At 37.0% G+C, this 18,463-nt stretch overlaps 1 protein-coding gene across 1 annotated transcript in view; it reads right to left on the bottom strand.

Annotated features, from left to right (window-relative positions):
• Positions 1 to 18,174, bottom strand: part of LOC144468816 (lachesin) — a 110,268-nt gene extending 92,094 nt beyond the window's left edge. The window contains exon 1 of the mRNA XM_078178560.1: positions 18,090 to 18,174. Coding sequence (XP_078034686.1) covers positions 18,090 to 18,159 — 70 coding nt within the window. The 5' untranslated portion in view covers positions 18,160 to 18,174. The remainder of the gene's footprint in view (positions 1 to 18,089) is intronic.
• Between the last annotated feature and the right edge of the window lie 289 nt (positions 18,175 to 18,463).

Here is an 18,463-nt window from a genome sequence, read left to right as displayed (position 1 = left end):
TCACTTAAACGACAGGCTAAAGCTTAGCTAGGTAACGTCTGGAAATCCTTGTGGAGGAGGAAAACTATATAAAATGCGCTGCATACAAAACACGATAAATATATAATACATTAATACAAAGTGTTATTCTATCGGTTAGCATAAGTTGGAGTAAATCGTGGACTAATATATACTCATGTGTAATTAATGTATTCTAAAATATGCATGGATGATGAATAAATTAATAATAATATAATAATAATTATTATCCTTGCTGTCACAATATTATTGTATAGAACAAATATTTCTCGACATTAAATACGCAAGATCTTCTAATAAAGGAGGCTGTTTAATATTTTAAAATCGACTTCGCGATTAGCAAAGCGTTCGATAACACAGAGTGAAGAATGTAATCTCCTTTATTGCCTTGCAACTATTAAACAGTGCAGCTCCATTGCGTTTAATTAAATTCTTTATTCCCTGGACACAATCTTAATAAAATACAAATGCAACCGACCAATTCTTCGAGGTGTACGCATGTAGAGGACGACGCGAGGGGCGCTTCGAGTTCTTCGCCTTGTGCAGACGCTAAACTGTCCTAGGTGTCATTCGCGAATACTGCGGTTTTTTAATGAATGCGAGTTTCCACCAGCGCCGGGCAAACATTTCTAAAAACGTAAGCTCGCAACTCGGTCGACAAGCAGTCGAAAACATTGCAGAAAACGCAGTCCATGAATCTTGCACGGCGTGTCGCGGAAATTTTCGTAATTTACAAGTTCCAAGCAAAATATGTTTATTAATACGATAAAATATACCTTGACGTATTTTATATAGTTTTTTCAAGATGAAGAAACCATTAAATAATATATTAATGGTATTTTTAATTCTAAAATGACTAATTGGATACACACAGTTTTGAATAAATATTGGCAATATCGATATGTTACTAATAATTCGATATATCCATAATATTATTAAGATATTGTTAAAATAAAGGAAAGCAGCAAAAGTCAGCTAATAAGTAAAATAGATTGCAGATCTTTATATAAAGTAGTATATTTTTTACAACTTTATATCAAGTTGTATAAAATAAAAATAAAGCAAGTTAGTTGCAATGAACATAGATAATTATTTTTCTATTATCTTATCTTATTACGTTATATTATGTCGATTATTTTAGCTTCACATTTATAATTAACATGCTATACATTTCACAAAATCTTGATAAACACGCGCGATCAGTCTCTCCATTTTAGGTTAAATTTACTTAACGGTGCTCGATTAACCATCAATAAGATGTCGATACAATATTGATAATCGATAGTCGCATCTCTGGTTGCATACGCACGCGAACGAACGAGAAGCGGCGAACATTAATTTCGGGTTAGACACGATTAAGAAAACTGCGCGGACTGACGGAAACGGAGAGGAATCTTTATTTGAACTCGCGGAAGAAAAACATTTTATATAGTAGAATCCAATATGTTCTTAGCTCCGACATTTCCACTTTTCTGCAACTTTCAGTTCTCCCTTGGACCTTTTTGTCAGCTGTCTCACCCAACTTCATACTCCATTTTATACTTCTATTTTCGACTTTCTGCTCTTATTCCACGCCTCTCTTCATCGACCCCTTTTTTTTCCTCGAAATTCCACGTTTTCGTTTTTCACCCTATACCACTCCCACCCCCGCAGAGTTTATCTCCGGCCCCCCTGCTATTTTTCATACACCGTGACGAGCAGAAGCGTACCACCTAGCCCCGCATGTCCCATGAAAATGAGGATCGTGCTATCAGTTCTTTAACGAATCGCTCGATACGGAATATCTTCTCTTTTTATTTACATTACCTTAATTTAAAGTATTTGGAACATTTGGTGGATAAGATCTTTGTGGAACGTTTACAGTTTTGTACTTTATCATTGTTAAAGTATTATAGTCTCCTTTATCTACATTAACGTCTTGTCTATTTTTCTTAACCTTTTGTAATATTTCTAGTCTGCGTTGCACTAATTAACTTTGTATTTACCGTATGAGACATATTAAACTTTCTTTCACTTTATGTTTGAGTAATAGAAAAATAGTATAAGACATATTAAACTTTTCTATTCTTTCATTTTGTTTATTTTTAAATGAGAAACTTTCTTATGTTTTATGCATTAAGTATCAAATTAATTCAGAAAATAAATGGAAGCCACAGCGACTGTTCACCCCACAGCGATTGCTCACCCCACAACGATTAGTCACCCCACAGCCATTGGTTACCCCACTAACATGATTTTCATTTTCATGAGACATGCGGTGTGGAGAGAAATAAACTTTCAATAAATATTTGTATCTCCTCAAGTCAAATATATTTTAGCAAATAATCTTCTTACGAAATTGTAGCTAACATATGGATATCACGTATTTTAAATGTACTATTTTCACATAAAATATTTATTTGCCAAATTCTGTAGCACGAAAGAAGGTAAAAATATAGACAATTTCAAAAATCTATGTATCGCACTCCTGCATGTGTAGAGTCTTCTACTCGAACACTGTATCTCGCCGGTGTTTCCTGAATTTCTGCGACGCGACGTCGCGGATCCTTTTCGTCACTTGCCTTTACCTAATTATGTCCCTTACATAACCTAATTACTTCCTTCGTCCCGTCGGTCCGACTCTGTGTCTTTGTTTCTGTTCTTCTTACCCGAGGTATTTACATCTCTTTTATCCCCTCGAACAGTTACCTTTGCCCCTCTCCCCCCTCTCTCTCTCTCTCTCTCTCTCTTCTCTCACTCAGGGCTCAGTCACAGACGAGTCCTTTTCTATTAATTTGCATTTCTGTCGCTTCTTTTCTCGGTTTCGCCCAGCAGCGATCCCAACCGCCGGCCTCTTTATTTACATTTCTGCTCGGTTTCGCGTCGCCGACCCGTGCGCGCCTTCCCTCGCGTTTCCGGTTTGCTTATCGCGACGAGTCGCGCCGGGGTCGTGGCATCGCGCGCGGGGGTCAGGTACGGCGGCGAACATCGGTTCGATTTCAAATCAACGCTCGAACAATCGGCGGGGCTGCACGGTAAGTGCATTCGGCTGCATAAACGTAAATATCTTCGCGAGCCGCGCGGAACGCCGCGAACGAACGAACGAACGGGGGCGGCTGCCGTGAGCACGAGAAGGTGGATGCGATGGACGAAGAGAGAGAGAGAGAGAGAGAGAGCCGCGCGCGAACCGGGGAGAAAAATAGTTTTTCGCGGTTCGCGAAACTTTTAACGCGGCTGTTTTATGCACAGATGGAAATGAACTCGCCGGTATCGATCTTCATTATTTTAGTGGCTCTATTTGCCGGCGGGGCACTCGCCGCCCCCCTTTTTTTTCGAAGAATTATATTCCCGGCTATATACCCCCTTTTTTTTCTCTTCGGCGGTCTCCCTGTAATCCATTCATTAATTAAACCGCTGGATTCGTGCGCGACACAAGCGTTGTGATTATGCATCGTACCGGGGCGACGCTGATTTTTCTTCCGGAAGTACGCGGGGAAATGGAATGTTCGGTTGATGCGCGCGGGACGAGCGGATGAGAAATGGAAGGCTTTCTGTCGGTCTGTTGTTTATGAAATCTATAATGGCCGGGCGAGACGGTGTACGCGAAGCATGTTTCGCGCGCGGTGTATTAGGTGGATGCTGATATTTTAGTCTCCTTGTTTCATTGATTAAAAACTCGTGCTGGATGCGACGTCGAATGTAATGGCTTCTTGTTGGTCATCCTCTTTAGTGCTGGTTTGAGGGATTATTATGACTGGCTTATGATTTCGCTGATTTCGACGCATTGATAGGAAATGAACAGTTGCAGGAAGAAGTGGACGATTATAATCGACGGACTGCATATCACTGCGCGGTATAATAATTATTTACATCGATTGTACGAAACAAAAGATAAGGAAAGCATCTTTTTCTAGTAGAATCATTTTTATTTAATAGTAGTATTTATTGTAATAATATTTAATAGTAATTAATGTAATAGTATTTAACGGTAGTATTTAATATAATAATATTTAATGTAATAGTATTTAATGTAGTAATATTTAATATAGTAGCATTTAATGTAATAGTATTTAATGTAGTAGTATTTAATATAGTAGCATTTAATGTAGTAGTTTAAAAATAGACAACTTTGTTATCTGCATCTTGAGATAGAGTACTATATTCATTTCTCTAACATATAGACTGTCCATAATTGACTCTTATCAATAACTTTCAAACCTCGCGCATTTAAAAATGGATGTACATGTACCATATAAAATAATAACCAACATAATCATTCTTTAAACTAGGTGAATTATTTAGCAAGTACAGAACTGTCACCTGTACATGCATCCAGTATTAATTACTATTAGCTTCTAAATTTTTACTGAATATAAGATTTACTAAACTGACTTACTAATTTCTATATTACACGAAAAGATAAAAATATTTTCAATCTATTTACCATTTTAAAAATCGATTTCTCTACACTTATTATAATTGTTTTTCGCATACTTAGATCTTGCATAGATGTCCAATTCATCGTCCACGTGCCAACGAAACGTACCGATGTTTCGCAAACAAATGTAACGGTATCGCGCGCGTGTAATGGAACCGTGAAAATAAAATCTTTCCTGGAAGTATTGGTGAGATTCTGCAAGCAAGTCAAAGTAGTAAGGATTCCTGAAATTGCTTCGTCGCGGGTTCTGCATCACGACGACAACCCCCGCGCGCGCATACAGCCGTCCGGGTGTTAGAGTTTTTAAATTCCAAATCGATCGCAACATTGCAGCACTCGCCGTGTTCGCATGATTTTTCTTTTTATTTGTTCGCGCGAAAGGAGACGCGAAAGCCGTACAATTTTAGCCAATTTATGAAGATTCGGAAACTGAACGTCGAAAACGTCGGCGTAGACCCGCGGCGATCAATTTTGTAGAAGACACGCGCATAAACGCATTTAACCCTTTGCACTCGGACGCAATTTAACTGCAAATTAAAAATAATTGTTCTGGCTTCTAGTATTTCCATTTTATATAAGAAAATTCATTCTATGCATATGAAATTGAGTCTCGTGACTCATGTAACAGTTACACTTTCAACCATTTTTTAAATCTAAGCTTCAGCTCTATAAAAATAATTTTGGAACGTGCTAAAACAATTTCAATGACGCTGTAAAGTCGCCACTCGAGTGCAAGGGGTTAATTTATAGAAACGATTTTCGAAACAAATCATTTTCGAAACGTCGTTCCTTGAGCATGCTTGATTCACGATCGCGTTCAAACGAATACAGATATTTCGTTGAACTCGGATATGAAATAATGCGAATCGATTTTGACCGTGCTCTCCAGCCGCTGACGATGAATTATGAATGAAAATGATATTTCGCATTAGCAGTCTAAAATCGAATATTCATGGAACCATGAAATCTTCAATAGGGGAACATAAGCCCAGCGAGTAACAAAGTGAAATAAAATATACGAAATTAGTTAAATTCCGCCGGCAACGAAACAAGAAGCTGACAATTAAATATGATTTCGCGGCTGATTAATAAACTGGGTATAATCTTTGCGCATTGGTGATATTGCAAAATATGTATTTCAAAGAAACGAATTTGCAAATTTTATAGAAATTATATATTCTATCGTATGTATACTGTTCCTAGAATTAACAGTGAAACAACATGAAAAATAGGAATTAAAAAATGTCATTAAATCTTTATTTTTCAGTATTAGAGTATTTTGTACTTGCTATACTTCTTTCTGCTTGCTTGTTTGTAATAAGTTAGTAAGTTGATTAATACTTATTTGATTTGACTAATACTGTAAATTTTTGTTTGAATATTATTTTATCAATTATACTTTTATTAAACACTTTTCCACAATCTACGGATTTCTTTAAACGAATGCATTACTAAGTGATTTAATATCAAGCGATTTTCATGGATATAGAAAATAAACTACACGTGTCACTTGCGACAAATATTACAATAACACTTATTATAAAGCAAAATAAATGTCTTATCGTTGCTTCTGTAAACTAATATAAAACAGTTGCTTTTAGTGCTCCGTACAAGTGTTAAATAAAATATCTTCATGAAACAAGAATTATTAATTACTCATCGACAATTCGAAGACATTCGAGTTCGCAGGTTTAATAAAAGCAAATTTCCACCGACTTAGTCTCTAGTAAACAACAATTTACAAAAATCAAGATCTACCTAAACGCTGAAGCATGCCTCCGTCGAGGGCATTGATTTTTCAAGAACCGTCATCGGAACGTAACGTTGAGCGACAGTCAAAGAGGTCCGTAAGTGGCGTCGAGAATTGATTTAACTTAATTTATTCTTGAGTTTGGCTGGCCTGAATAGGTTCTCCTTTCGCCCGGTCGTTCGTTAAGCAGCCGATAAGCAGAACTTCTCAATTGGCCGGAAGCCTCCTTTCACCGGCTCGCACGTACCTTCAGGACCTTATTTATCCCTTTCATTGTCGATATTCGATACAAACGAAAACTCCCGACCCTTCGCACTTACTCGTTCCGCGCAGCCTCTCTCTCTCTCCCTCTCTATCTCTCTCTCTCTCTTTCTCTCTTTTTGACCGCGACGAAATTATCATTTCTGGTAAATGTCATTCCGCTCGAGTCGATTTATCAATGCGCGCCTTATTCAACCGTTTCGAACCTCCCTCATTCTCCCGGGGATCACTTCGTCTGAACCAGCGGCATTAAATGTTACCATGAATGCACTAACTGCGATCCATAAGTCGTTAATGTTCGCCGGAGGACTGCCTCGCAGATAAAATTGTAAACGACTCTCGAACTTGAGACTCTCTCTCTCTCTTTCTATGCGAGCGAGACTCGTTTATTTTCAAAGGAACTCGGGCATTTATTTATGTACGCGCGTTCGTTTGCATAAACGGTTGCATTTCCCGGGTATAAGTATTTGCGCGGCTGCTTTGAAAATGAAACATAAAGGTAAACTTGTACGGGAATATCGTTCGTGGAATGAAAGTAGTTATTATATGAATTAGTTTGATATGCAGGAATTAATTTGATGTTCAGTGTGTCATTTGACTTTTTAGATGTGGGAGTTCGGCATTAATCGGATCGTTTTAATAAGTTTTTATTCATTTATGAGATAGTTATTTGAATGAATTCCTTTTAGTCGAATATTTTATTCGAATTTATATTATTTGTTATAAATTATTCTGTTTGTTTATTCGAACAATTCTTTATTTCAATGATTCTTTATTCGAATAATTCTTTAATCAAGCAATTCTTTACTCGAATAATTACTTAACCGAGTAATTCTCTTTCCAAATAATTCTTTAATCAAATAATACTTGATTCGGCTGATTTTTCATTCGAATAATTCGAAAAAATAATATCTAAGAAATAAATCGATAAACCACGAAAAAACACTTTACATTCCATCATTTTCATTCTGAAATGATTTCGACGCAACAGGGAAATATTTCGAATCGAAATAAACCGAACTGAATCGCCGGAGAATCGCCGCGTTTAGGGAAATAGTGATCGCGGATATTGTGCATAATTTTCGCATCCTTTGGCATTTGTTTGCTCGTTTACACGATTCCGGTCACTTTATTATTCATCTATTCATTACCATCCGCTAATGATTATTTAATATTCGCCGTGACAATAATTCCAGTACCAGCTGCTGCGGTTTGATTCCGGCACCGAAAGGAGAGCCTCATTAATGCCGTCCGTTCCTCGAAGTTGAGATATTTTTAAACACGAATAATTATTTGCCGCGGCGAATTTAGTTAATCCTTTCAATATCGGCCGCGATCGCTCGACGTTTAATGCAACGGGGCCGGGACTCCTTTATACCGCCCGCCCCGTTTTATCTCGTCTACGTTAAAGTACAACAATAAGTAATTCATATTTTAATCCGCGTTTATGCTTTGAACGGTCGCGTTTTATTGCGCGCACGTAAACTGGCCGTTTCACTTAAAAGGATCGAGCAGAAAATCAATTTGCCGCGATGGGGTCCGATTCAGCAGAAAAACCTTCATTTTCACTTTTCTTCTTGGACATTAATCGAACGTTGCGACGTTATAGGATCGCGCGGCATCATTTTATTACGGCGCACAATGCGCGCGAGATCGAGCCAAGAATGAACGTCCATTATGTATATTATAGTGTTTAGTTCTTTACTTCGAACAACTTAAAAATATGTATTGGGAAAAAAAGTTTTTAATAGAAAAATTGCCGGGGTTAAAAGTGTATAATATGTAGTGCATTTATTTTTTATAGTTGGGGCTGTTGCAGAGATTTAAAGGTCAATTTTCTTTTCTTAAATGGATCATTATATTTTTTATATCAGAATATTAAAGAATATCAAATATCAGAAAAATATTGTGTTTTATTACCAACGAGTAATTTTGCTTTTTTTAAATTTTCTTTAAATCGATAATACGTGATATACATATTTTTATTCTAACCTCAAAATGGCGCATGTGTGTCGATTACTGTATTCATTGAAGCGAGGTCCAGATTTTCAACAAATTAAATAATTTTCCCTAATTATATCCCACTTCTCGAAACATTTAAATTATACAATAATAATTATATATTTATTATATAAATATAATTTTTTGAATTTTGATTACGATCTACTTTTTCTCGCACCGTTCTTGAAATCTACTACGTGCATCGCTCGGATAATCGACCGATGCACGGCAATGCGATGACACAAAGCGAAGCAGAGTTTCCCGGAACGCTTTAACAAGATAAGTTTCTTTGCAATAATAACAAAGATTGTAAGATACGCTGTTTAAGTCAAAAGAACAAGAAACTCCGCGGAAGTTCAGCTGTGTTTCACAGACATGGAACTTCGGAAGTCGATTATTGGCACTCGGCCCTTTCTAGAGCTCCTTTATATCCGATCAGGACCTTTCTCGGCTAAAATTCTCGACGGCGCTAATTATGAGAACAGTCGCGACGGTACTACTGTGCGTGCCGGCAGCGATTCAGACCGAAATTGCGAAAGCGATCGTTTCGGCATTGTTGTTTCCGACACTTTGCTGTATAATCATTAATTGCATGTTGCTTACAACGATATTGAATACGGCTCAACAAATCGATATCGCGTAAAATCAATGGTTGCAAATGGATACGGAGAGAAATAATATTGTTGGAAATCGACGCCGTTTCGGGATCAACTATTTGTTTTTCTTTTAATAAAAGATACGATTAAAAATATAGTTTTTTACAAAAATACAATTTGTAGAGACCAGAAACGTATTTGAATATTTAATTACTGGATTGCAGTTCTTTATGCAAATTCCCATTGCAATATGTCATTTTAGAAAAATCAGAATTAGACGATAATTTTGTTTATTAATTGAAAGATTCTTCATTACGAAAATGTACTAAAACTGCTGCCAGTAGTTGCTAATTTACAGGATCTCTCACATTTTAAAAATCGGCACATGTCGTAAACTGAAGCTCATCTATTAGTTACACTATTCATCAAAATTGTAATTATTTTCCGAGTTTCAGTAATCAATAGCAGTTTTAAATAAAAGTTTCTACGATCACTGGACTGGAGATTTTACGCGTTTCCACAAAAACGAATTGAAAACAGTCGCTTCGATGCACTATTTTCAACTTGTTGAAATTAATAAAGAAAGAACTATTATTTTTTTGTAAAAGATCAAACTTACAATTGATTCTACAGTTCGGTATCTTGTTAACCTTGCTTTCAGAAAACAGAACGCAGCAAGGATTGTATCGCGGGAAGAGTTCTACCACTAAAAATAGAATCAACAACTCCTTGAATGTTGCTAGTTCATTGACAAAGGTTCTTTACGAACAACGAATCTCTCGGTCGCAGATTTAACCCCTTGGCTACTGTGGGCGCATATACGCGCTCCGAAATTTTGCTTCTGTGAGACGGAGAGCGCATATAAGCGCTCGACACAGTTTGGCGTTCTCACACGGAGTAAATTTTTAATATTAATAGGAGCAATTCGGCCCATAATACAAAGAAATAAATAATATTGTTTCAATATAACGAAATACAGTTTTTTGATGATTAAAATATATTTTCACAAGAACGCATCTCTACCCAAAATTTTGCCGTCCTATGTGGACATTGTAAATGTATTCCTACCCGCGTGGTACGTGTCAAAGTCTGCCGTAGCCAAAGGGTTAAAGATTCGCCAGCTGGCTCTTGTTCCCTAAAACTCTCCGATTTCGTGGCTCGCCCACGAGTTCACGATTCAGGCCAAGCCGCAAGGAGCGACGGCATCCGAGTAAGATGGACGATTCGACCGAGAACAGGGAAACACGGATCACATCTCAAAGTGACCGTCACGGTGGGACAGTGCTGATGAGGTGGCCGAAAGAAAGAGTCGATCGGGCGAGTTGCGCATCTCTGAGCACGGAGCTTGCGAGAATCTGTTGTGGGTGAGAGGCGCTGACTGCGCGGAGGCTAAGACTTAAACTGTGACATTCGTGAGCGAGTTTCGTGGTGGCAGGATGACCGAATGTGAAATCGGGACGCCACGGGCTCTTAAGACGCGTTAGGAGACCGAGAAAAATAGGAACAGAGACGGCGTGCTCTTTTTAAGGAAAGCATCCGAGGACCGATGATGAAAATCGAGTTAGAGCTTCGTCCGCAGGTCTCTGCCGGTTCATTTTATTTATAGAGGGGTCCGAGACAGCGAGCCTTGCGGCAAAGAGAGCTCTCTTGAACATTTATTTATAACATTAAAATTTCTCGCGGATAGTGCACAACATTTTTATTTGTTATAAAGATCCGCAGTCTAATCTATAACGTGTTGAAAAAGAAAATAAAGAAGATCGTCACTTTGTATATAGTCAGTTAAAAAATATTCATAAATAACCATAAAGTTAACGCTATTTTTCCCGATATTTTATATTATGAAATTGTTTGAATTAATTTCGTGACGATTTTATAAAAGTCGAGAAGTGATCCGATAGAAACCGTAGAATATAATTTCTATCAAAAATGTTTAAAAGATGTCTTCTAACTTCTCCGGTGAAAATAACGTTCAATAGAAATTATTGAAAGCTGCCTCGCGATATCTTCGGTATAATATTAATATCAATTAATATCTCTACCACAATGTGACAAATGCATAAAATTCGCAAGCCAAGCGATCTCGCTTTGGGGTGAAATTGCCAAAGGACTCGCTCCGCGCGTTCAAAAATCGAAACATCCCGTTGCATAATTGATACGAGTCGAAGCTGTTCAAAGTTGAGGGCGTTGGCGTAAGGAGGTTAACATGAAAGCCGCAGAAATGGTTGCCTAATGGAGAAGCCAGTTTAAAGGCCAACAATTTATGGAATGTCTTTAATTAAAGTTCAGTGTTCCCGAGATTCAGCACCGGCTTGGTTCTGCCTCCGCCGCGCCGGTCTAATCAATAGAAATCGGTGCTCGATACAAGGACGCAACGTCATTCTTTGTGCCACCGTGTTCAACGTTATCTCTGTTCTTCTTCGTCTTCTTCTTCTTCTTCTTCTTGTTCTTCTTCCTTCCGCCGAGACGTCGCGGTGGGAGCGGATGCATCCCCGGTGGAACTACCCCGAATAACCACGATCGCGAAACGGTAGTTCCGCGCTTACAATAAAGCCCCCGATGCTTGTTTCGAACGAGTTCGGGCGTCGCGAACTATTCGATGTAATCGCGACTTTCGAGGCGTTATGCATCCTCCAGGAGACCTTAAACACCGCTGCACTTGTAAATTGCGTGGAAACGCAGCGCTCCAGAAATTGTCAAAGAATAATTCATGTCTCGCGGCTCCGGGCGCACAAATAACAGGATCTACCGGTGTCTCGCCGGGAGCTTGCATACGTCGCAGCCTGTAGATCGCTTATACTTGAAATGAATTGAAAAGCAGATTGAAATTGATTTCCACGGAAACACGCGTACCGTGAAAACGAAGTTCGCAGAGCGAAAGTTGGGATGCGCGGCGCACCTGCTTCAACAGATTCCCGAAAGTAGAATCGTTCGCGTATTTTTAGCGTTCGAAGTATTTCGGAAAATTTGGCAATGATGCATGAAACAGTTCTAAAAACGTAAAAGATTTTATATGTTTAATTAGAAAGAATTTTTTATCTTTTTTGTAACTCTTTTATCCTATTTCGTAAGACGCGTTTGTTTAATAAATATGATAGCTTATTATTTAGTTAGTTTAACGTAAGGAAGAAGAATGGATAAATATTTTATTGCTTGTAATTTATTGCAAAAATTTATTATTCTACGTCAGGCACCGTATTATTAGTGTCTCGAATAAACATTTTCATTATCGCAAAATAATCATGATGCGACGTAGTTCTCGTTATCATTTGCTACGACATTTTATTCATTGTATTAAAATAGTTAATAATAATATCATATAGTTTCAGAAGAAATAGCAAATTTTACCAAGGCAGAATTTCAGCGATAAATTATTTTCTAACAGGCCGGAGAAATAGGTATTTATTTATTTCAAGGAGAGAATTTTCCGTGCCTTTCTATATAATTTTGCGCAGTCCCGATATAATTCTAAATAATATTTAATCTCTCTAAAGGACAACGTCTGTTCCCCTTAAATCACGACAGATTCTATCTCTAAGTTTTATAGACCACGAGAAACCGTTACGTCACAGCAAGTTCTGTTATTTATTGCAGTTTTTAAGATACGCGAGAAAATGCCACCGCACATAGTAGTACGACATACTTGTCCCGCAAAGAAGTAGCAAAAAGCAATTACGTAACTTCAAAGACGCGGTTTACATTGTCGAGATTTATTAAATTACTCGCGAAAAGATATTTTCAGTTGCTTTATCTGCAAACCTTAACAAACCAACCCTCCAATAACACTATTATTAGAAATAAATATCTCGAGAAATTCGAGGCACAAACGTATGCAATAACTGAGTCAGATTAAATCTTACGAGCACGTTTTTACAGCGGCACTTTAATGAAAAGTGGAACTTTCGGGTATCTTGTATATAAAGAGCTACACGGCAGTATATTTTATGAAAAATTTTGAATGCTGTACAGAGAGAGAAAAAGAGGGAGAGAGAGGGGGAATATAATTTTGTTCACAAGCGTATTATGATTTTGTTACCGAGCTTTCCGACAACGACAAACATTTTTTAATTGGAAAAGTTCAGGACAATATCAGTCGTTTGCGCTGAGCCGTGACGTGGGTGTTACTATACTAATTTCATCGTTTTCAAATTAATTGATACATTTGCGTTATTTTACGTTACGTAATTAATATTGTGTTCATTCTATTAATTTGCAGAAAATATATTCGTATTGAAGTCTGATTCCAGAAGCAAATATTTCGAAATGATATGATTTTTTATAACATAAGTGGTAAAGATCTACAGAAATCGATATTTAAATTTAAAAAGAAACATCATTTATTTATTTCCTTGTTATTCTAACCAACTGTAATTTTTGCAAAAATTTTATTACTCATTACTTAGTGAAGTAGTCCTAATATCATAAGTTTAATTTTGTTATACTTTTTCATAAGCTTTACGGAAAATTTCACGAATTTAAAAAGCTCAAATAATTGTTATGACGTCTTCCGTCTTTTATTTATATCTCTTGAACAAATTAATAATTGACTCAACTTAAATTAGAAAATTAATATATCTTATACTATAAATACAAACTCAATTGCCCTTGAAAATAAAGAAAAATCGCAGTAATTAGCTGCACCACGCTAACTAACTCCACGCCCGAAAATGTTTAGATGGATGCAAACAGTTCACGCACCGCGGTGTAACAAACATTATTGCCGTGTGATGGCCCGTGCACGAGCAACGCTCCGGTGGCTGTTTATCATCGAAAGTTTCGCCGGTACGTTCGTCGAAGTATCGGCAATAATTGATTTCATACAAAGCCGAAGCGGGCGGGCCCCATTCAGCGCGTACGAAGGCACGGCTCGGCCCCGGCAAAAGGTTATTGCGTTTGCTCCAATTATCCATTTACCTTTCACGGAAGAATTAGCAGATAATACACGGCGGAGGAAAAGTCGAGGCAAAGTAGCAATTCATTCGGGAGTGTGCTTAATTCAAGGAGGGCAACGATACGCGCTCGTATTACACGCTTTCATAAGAACCTCTCTACTCGCCGTAAGTTGATGTAATAAAGCGAGCAACCTGGATGGCAATTGTCGTGTTTCAGTCATTTGTCAACGAAATCGGGGACACGACGAATGAACTGCGACTCTTTCAATACTATTTTTCGCTTAGGGAAAACGAGGGTTGAACGGGTGGTAAATAGTTGTCAATTTAAATTATAAACGTCCCATTAAGCACGATGTTGCGAGACTTCGTTCGAATATTGTAATTTATGAAAGCGTAGCTGTCCTTTGTTCATGATTGTCATCATTCCGTTGGCGAATTGCTATCGTCAAATTATATTTCATGACGGTGCATTGTTAAGATTCAACTGTTCTTTTAGTTTTCTTAGGAGAAGAGGTAACTTAGAGGTAAATATTTTAATATATATTTTAAAATATCCTAAATTATGAGATATTTTAAGTTATTTACACATATTTGTACTTTTACTATTAAAATATTTTTATATAATTGTCACTGAGAATGTTGTCTATATATTTTGGAATTTTTTTAGGAGAAGAGGTAACTTAGAGGTAAATATTTTAATATATATTTTAAAATACCCTAAATTATGAGATATCTTAAGATATTTATTTTTTAAGACATTACTATTAAAATATTTTTATATAATTGTCACTGTGAAGGTTGTCTGCATATTTTGAAACTGATAGTACATTTCAGAAATTAATGACGGATATCCGCGAAATTAATTGCAGAATCTAATACTCGTTTTGAGAAATTCATTTTAACAAGGAACAATACAAAATCACAATGGAACAAGATCGTTTAATTTCCATTAATTTAATTTATCTATAGGGAAATTTGTAAATTGTATTAACATGAGTATAAACCGTGGATACGAAGTACAATCTAATGTAGGATGATTAATCGAAATGATTTTCATGAAACAATTAACTGGTTATTTTATAAATCAGGAATATCTTATTTAAAAATTGTAATATCAGAAAAAGATAAATAAAATTCGCGACGGTATTTTTTCTTAATGTGTAAGCAATAAGAGTGAATTATTGAATATCCCAGAGTCTTATTTTCTTCTCATATTAATTTAAAATTGTTATTGTTTCATAAAATTTATATTTTCATAAAATGACGATTATAAATGATCATAATTTACGTTCGAAGAAATATTCACCGTAGCACGAAGAGGTTACACGAGGTTATGTAAAGTTAGACGAGGTTACGCGAGGTCAGGAGAGGTTTTCAGTCATTCTTAGGTGTAATTAATTGTTAATACTACCTACGGTTGTGTCAATTTCTCTATAATGGCAACGCGGTTTGAAAGGCCACTCAGAATGGCGGAGAACCGAAGCTCACATTGACCCGAGCCGTTGAGGTCTCGCTAATTAATGACCTTCTAGGATACGGAGCACCTCTCATCTGATTGAGTTTGTCTGAGAACAACGATGTAATATCGTAAATTACATAACAACATTTTATATGGAAATTTTATTTCGAAACTGGCTTCGTGTTGTGTTCGAGATCCTGTTTTCGAAACTGTGGCAAACAACAAATAATAATGCGATAACAAAAGATTTATTGTTGCCGTGTATGCACCTCGTTATACGAAACAACTTTTGTTCGACGAACTACCCTCACACGGATCCGCAATGGATGTTCGAACTCACGGATGTCTTACAAATAAACGAAACTAGCTGGAATGCGAATATTGAGAGTTTGTTGTATTTATTGCATAGGAACATAAAAATTATGCGTCACTAATTGATAAACGTAAATTATAAGACTTTATTGTTAACGTGACTTTTTCGAAATAAATCTAATATAAAAAAGAATTCTTGTTTGTAACATTTGTTTCCATAATATGTAGTTTGTAAGAAAAATTAAGATTAAGGCGTTAAATGATTGATTCTATATATTATTAACATTTATATTCAAAATGTAACACGCGATCTCAGATTACACTTGAAACAGTGATTTTATCCTCTTTTACTAGATATTGTTCGAAATTATCGATAATAATATTCCATTAAAGATTCTCAGTTCGCAGATAAATTCGGGAAGAATGAAAAGAAATCTGAGCATGAGAAAAAGGACCAAACGCGTCAACACATTTTCGATCCACCGCGCGCAAACAAAGTTTCCATATTTCAATCCCTCGACGAGGTATGGAACCATTCTCAGATGACTGAGACCCACCGTGGATCGGGCTGATTGGTCGCATAAATTTTCTGGTGACACGGTCCTCTTCCGATGACATTTTCGGGGACTTGACGATTCATCCGGTTTGCCCTGGGAAAATGGAGGGGGGGAGGGGTCGCCAACCGACGTCGTCGCCAGTCAGTGGCACTCGCAAAAAGTAATATTTCACCGCGAAGGGGGAAGGCTCGTAAGGCCAATATCATCGTGTATCGTCGGTGACAGCGTGCGTTTCAAAAGCGGATTAGTTCCGGTATTGTATTTACAGGTGGTCGTGAAGTGAACGGCTTAGTTGCGAAATTGGTCGCGCGAGCGCGAGCGCGAGAGCGCGACCCGCGATGCATCATAACTCGGGGCGCATTCGTCGTGCTCTCTCGGCCGCTTTTAAAATTCTCCCCGGCAAGAACTTTTCACGTTAACTGACACTTTCGAAACCGGGTTGCTGAATAGTCGGCGGTCGCCCGGATAGAGACGGGTTTTCCTGGTCATCCGCGGATTTGTCGTTTTTCCCGGCCGCGGCGAGCGGAGGAACCGCGTTTAAAGCAAATACACTTAACTAACCTGGATCCCGTAAAGCCGGCAAACACGATTTACAAATTGTACCGACATTTTTCTACAGTTACTTTATCATCGCTCTCCGAGAGGATTCGCGTGCCGGAAATTGTTTTAATCCGGACCCTCCGCTCGTGGCCTTTGCTCGAACGCGTTTTAAATAGGGTAAACGCATCGATTACCGCGGCATAGTGCTTCGATCGTGCGTTGCTTTCACATTTCTCACAATTTATCGTAAAAAATAATACGTTCGAGCATTTCGTTGAAGAATAATGCGGACCGAATAACAATCCTATGTAGATGAATCTTGGATGCAGGGATAAATAATTTCGTTATTGATTAAATTCTGAATTAATGAACTTTGCGTTAATTGTACACTATAATGCCATATTTCATTTTTAATATTATTGTTCTAATATTATAATCGAAATATTATAATAAAAAACTGAATACTAAATAATTAATACAACATTATCTGTGTTTTGAATAACATTAAAAATCCAGTTTGGCGTTAATGAAATGAACTCTTGAAGTGCCTCCGTTTCAACAGTGGCCGAAGGCTTCATTTAATGGAATTGTGTTGTGTGCAATTCCTATAAACTTTTCGTGAAATTATATCTATGCCGGAGATTTTGTAAGAGATTAATATTCCAGTAAACATCCGTTAACTAATTATAGTTACAAATTCGCGTTTTCATAGACTATTTTAGCAACTGAAACAATTTCTCATTATTAATAAGAGCTACAAGGCGATCTTTATTAATTATACAATCTCCTGACTTTATTTATTTCTAGTAGTTTAGATTATTTAATTAACGCGTAATAGGATAATGTAAAGTCTATTTTATATTTCCATCTATTAAAGACATATTTAATATTATGATCTAATCGTGACTTAATTAAAGACTTTAAAATGTTTTAACTCGGAAATATACCAATTTTCATTCCAAGAATGTGTAAAGGTTAATATACTTCTTTCAAAATTAATTAACGTTATACCAAAAGTAGATCAATAAATGTTTCAATCACAAATCTATTAAAATTTACACTACCCCGATAGTAACACGTTTTTATTGACGATAAAGCTAACTGAATTGTATAATACCGTCGATAAAAATGTCTGTAATAAACGTGTCTGCTTCCCTTAAATAATTAATTACCTGTGAAACGATGAAAACGTTATATTTGTCATGCAATAATCTCTGTCGAATGATTGCTAGGAGCGCCGCGAATCACATAATTACGTATAATATTTTTAATGATCAAAAACATACCGAAAATGTCGTTTGGATAAATTAGGAGAGCTATCAACACCACTAGAAGCGTTTTTTGTCGATCCACCATTTTGTCACAGTCGCCGATCCACCTGGAACAACGTGAGAGAATCCAATTAAACATACGCGACAAGGCTAACAAAAGGAATCACATTTAATTAATTGCTTTACTCTTTATGAACGGGATGAAATTCTTAACCGTGCGCATTTTTAAAACGCGCCGTTGTTATCGCGCTTTTCATTAAAAACGTTTACGATCTTTGATCACAGACACGGGGAATTCCGTCGCATTCCCGCGAACAAATTTCGGAACCCGTGGAAAATATTGAGCAAATGGAAACGAATTAATTAACGCATGCTCGAAGCGTCCGCGC

This window comes from Augochlora pura, chromosome 4 (genome assembly GCF_028453695.1).
Source record: "Augochlora pura isolate Apur16 chromosome 4, APUR_v2.2.1, whole genome shotgun sequence".
Classification (NCBI taxonomy): Eukaryota; Metazoa; Arthropoda; class Insecta; order Hymenoptera; family Halictidae; genus Augochlora; species Augochlora pura.
This window is presented reverse-complemented; position numbering and strand designations above follow the sequence as displayed.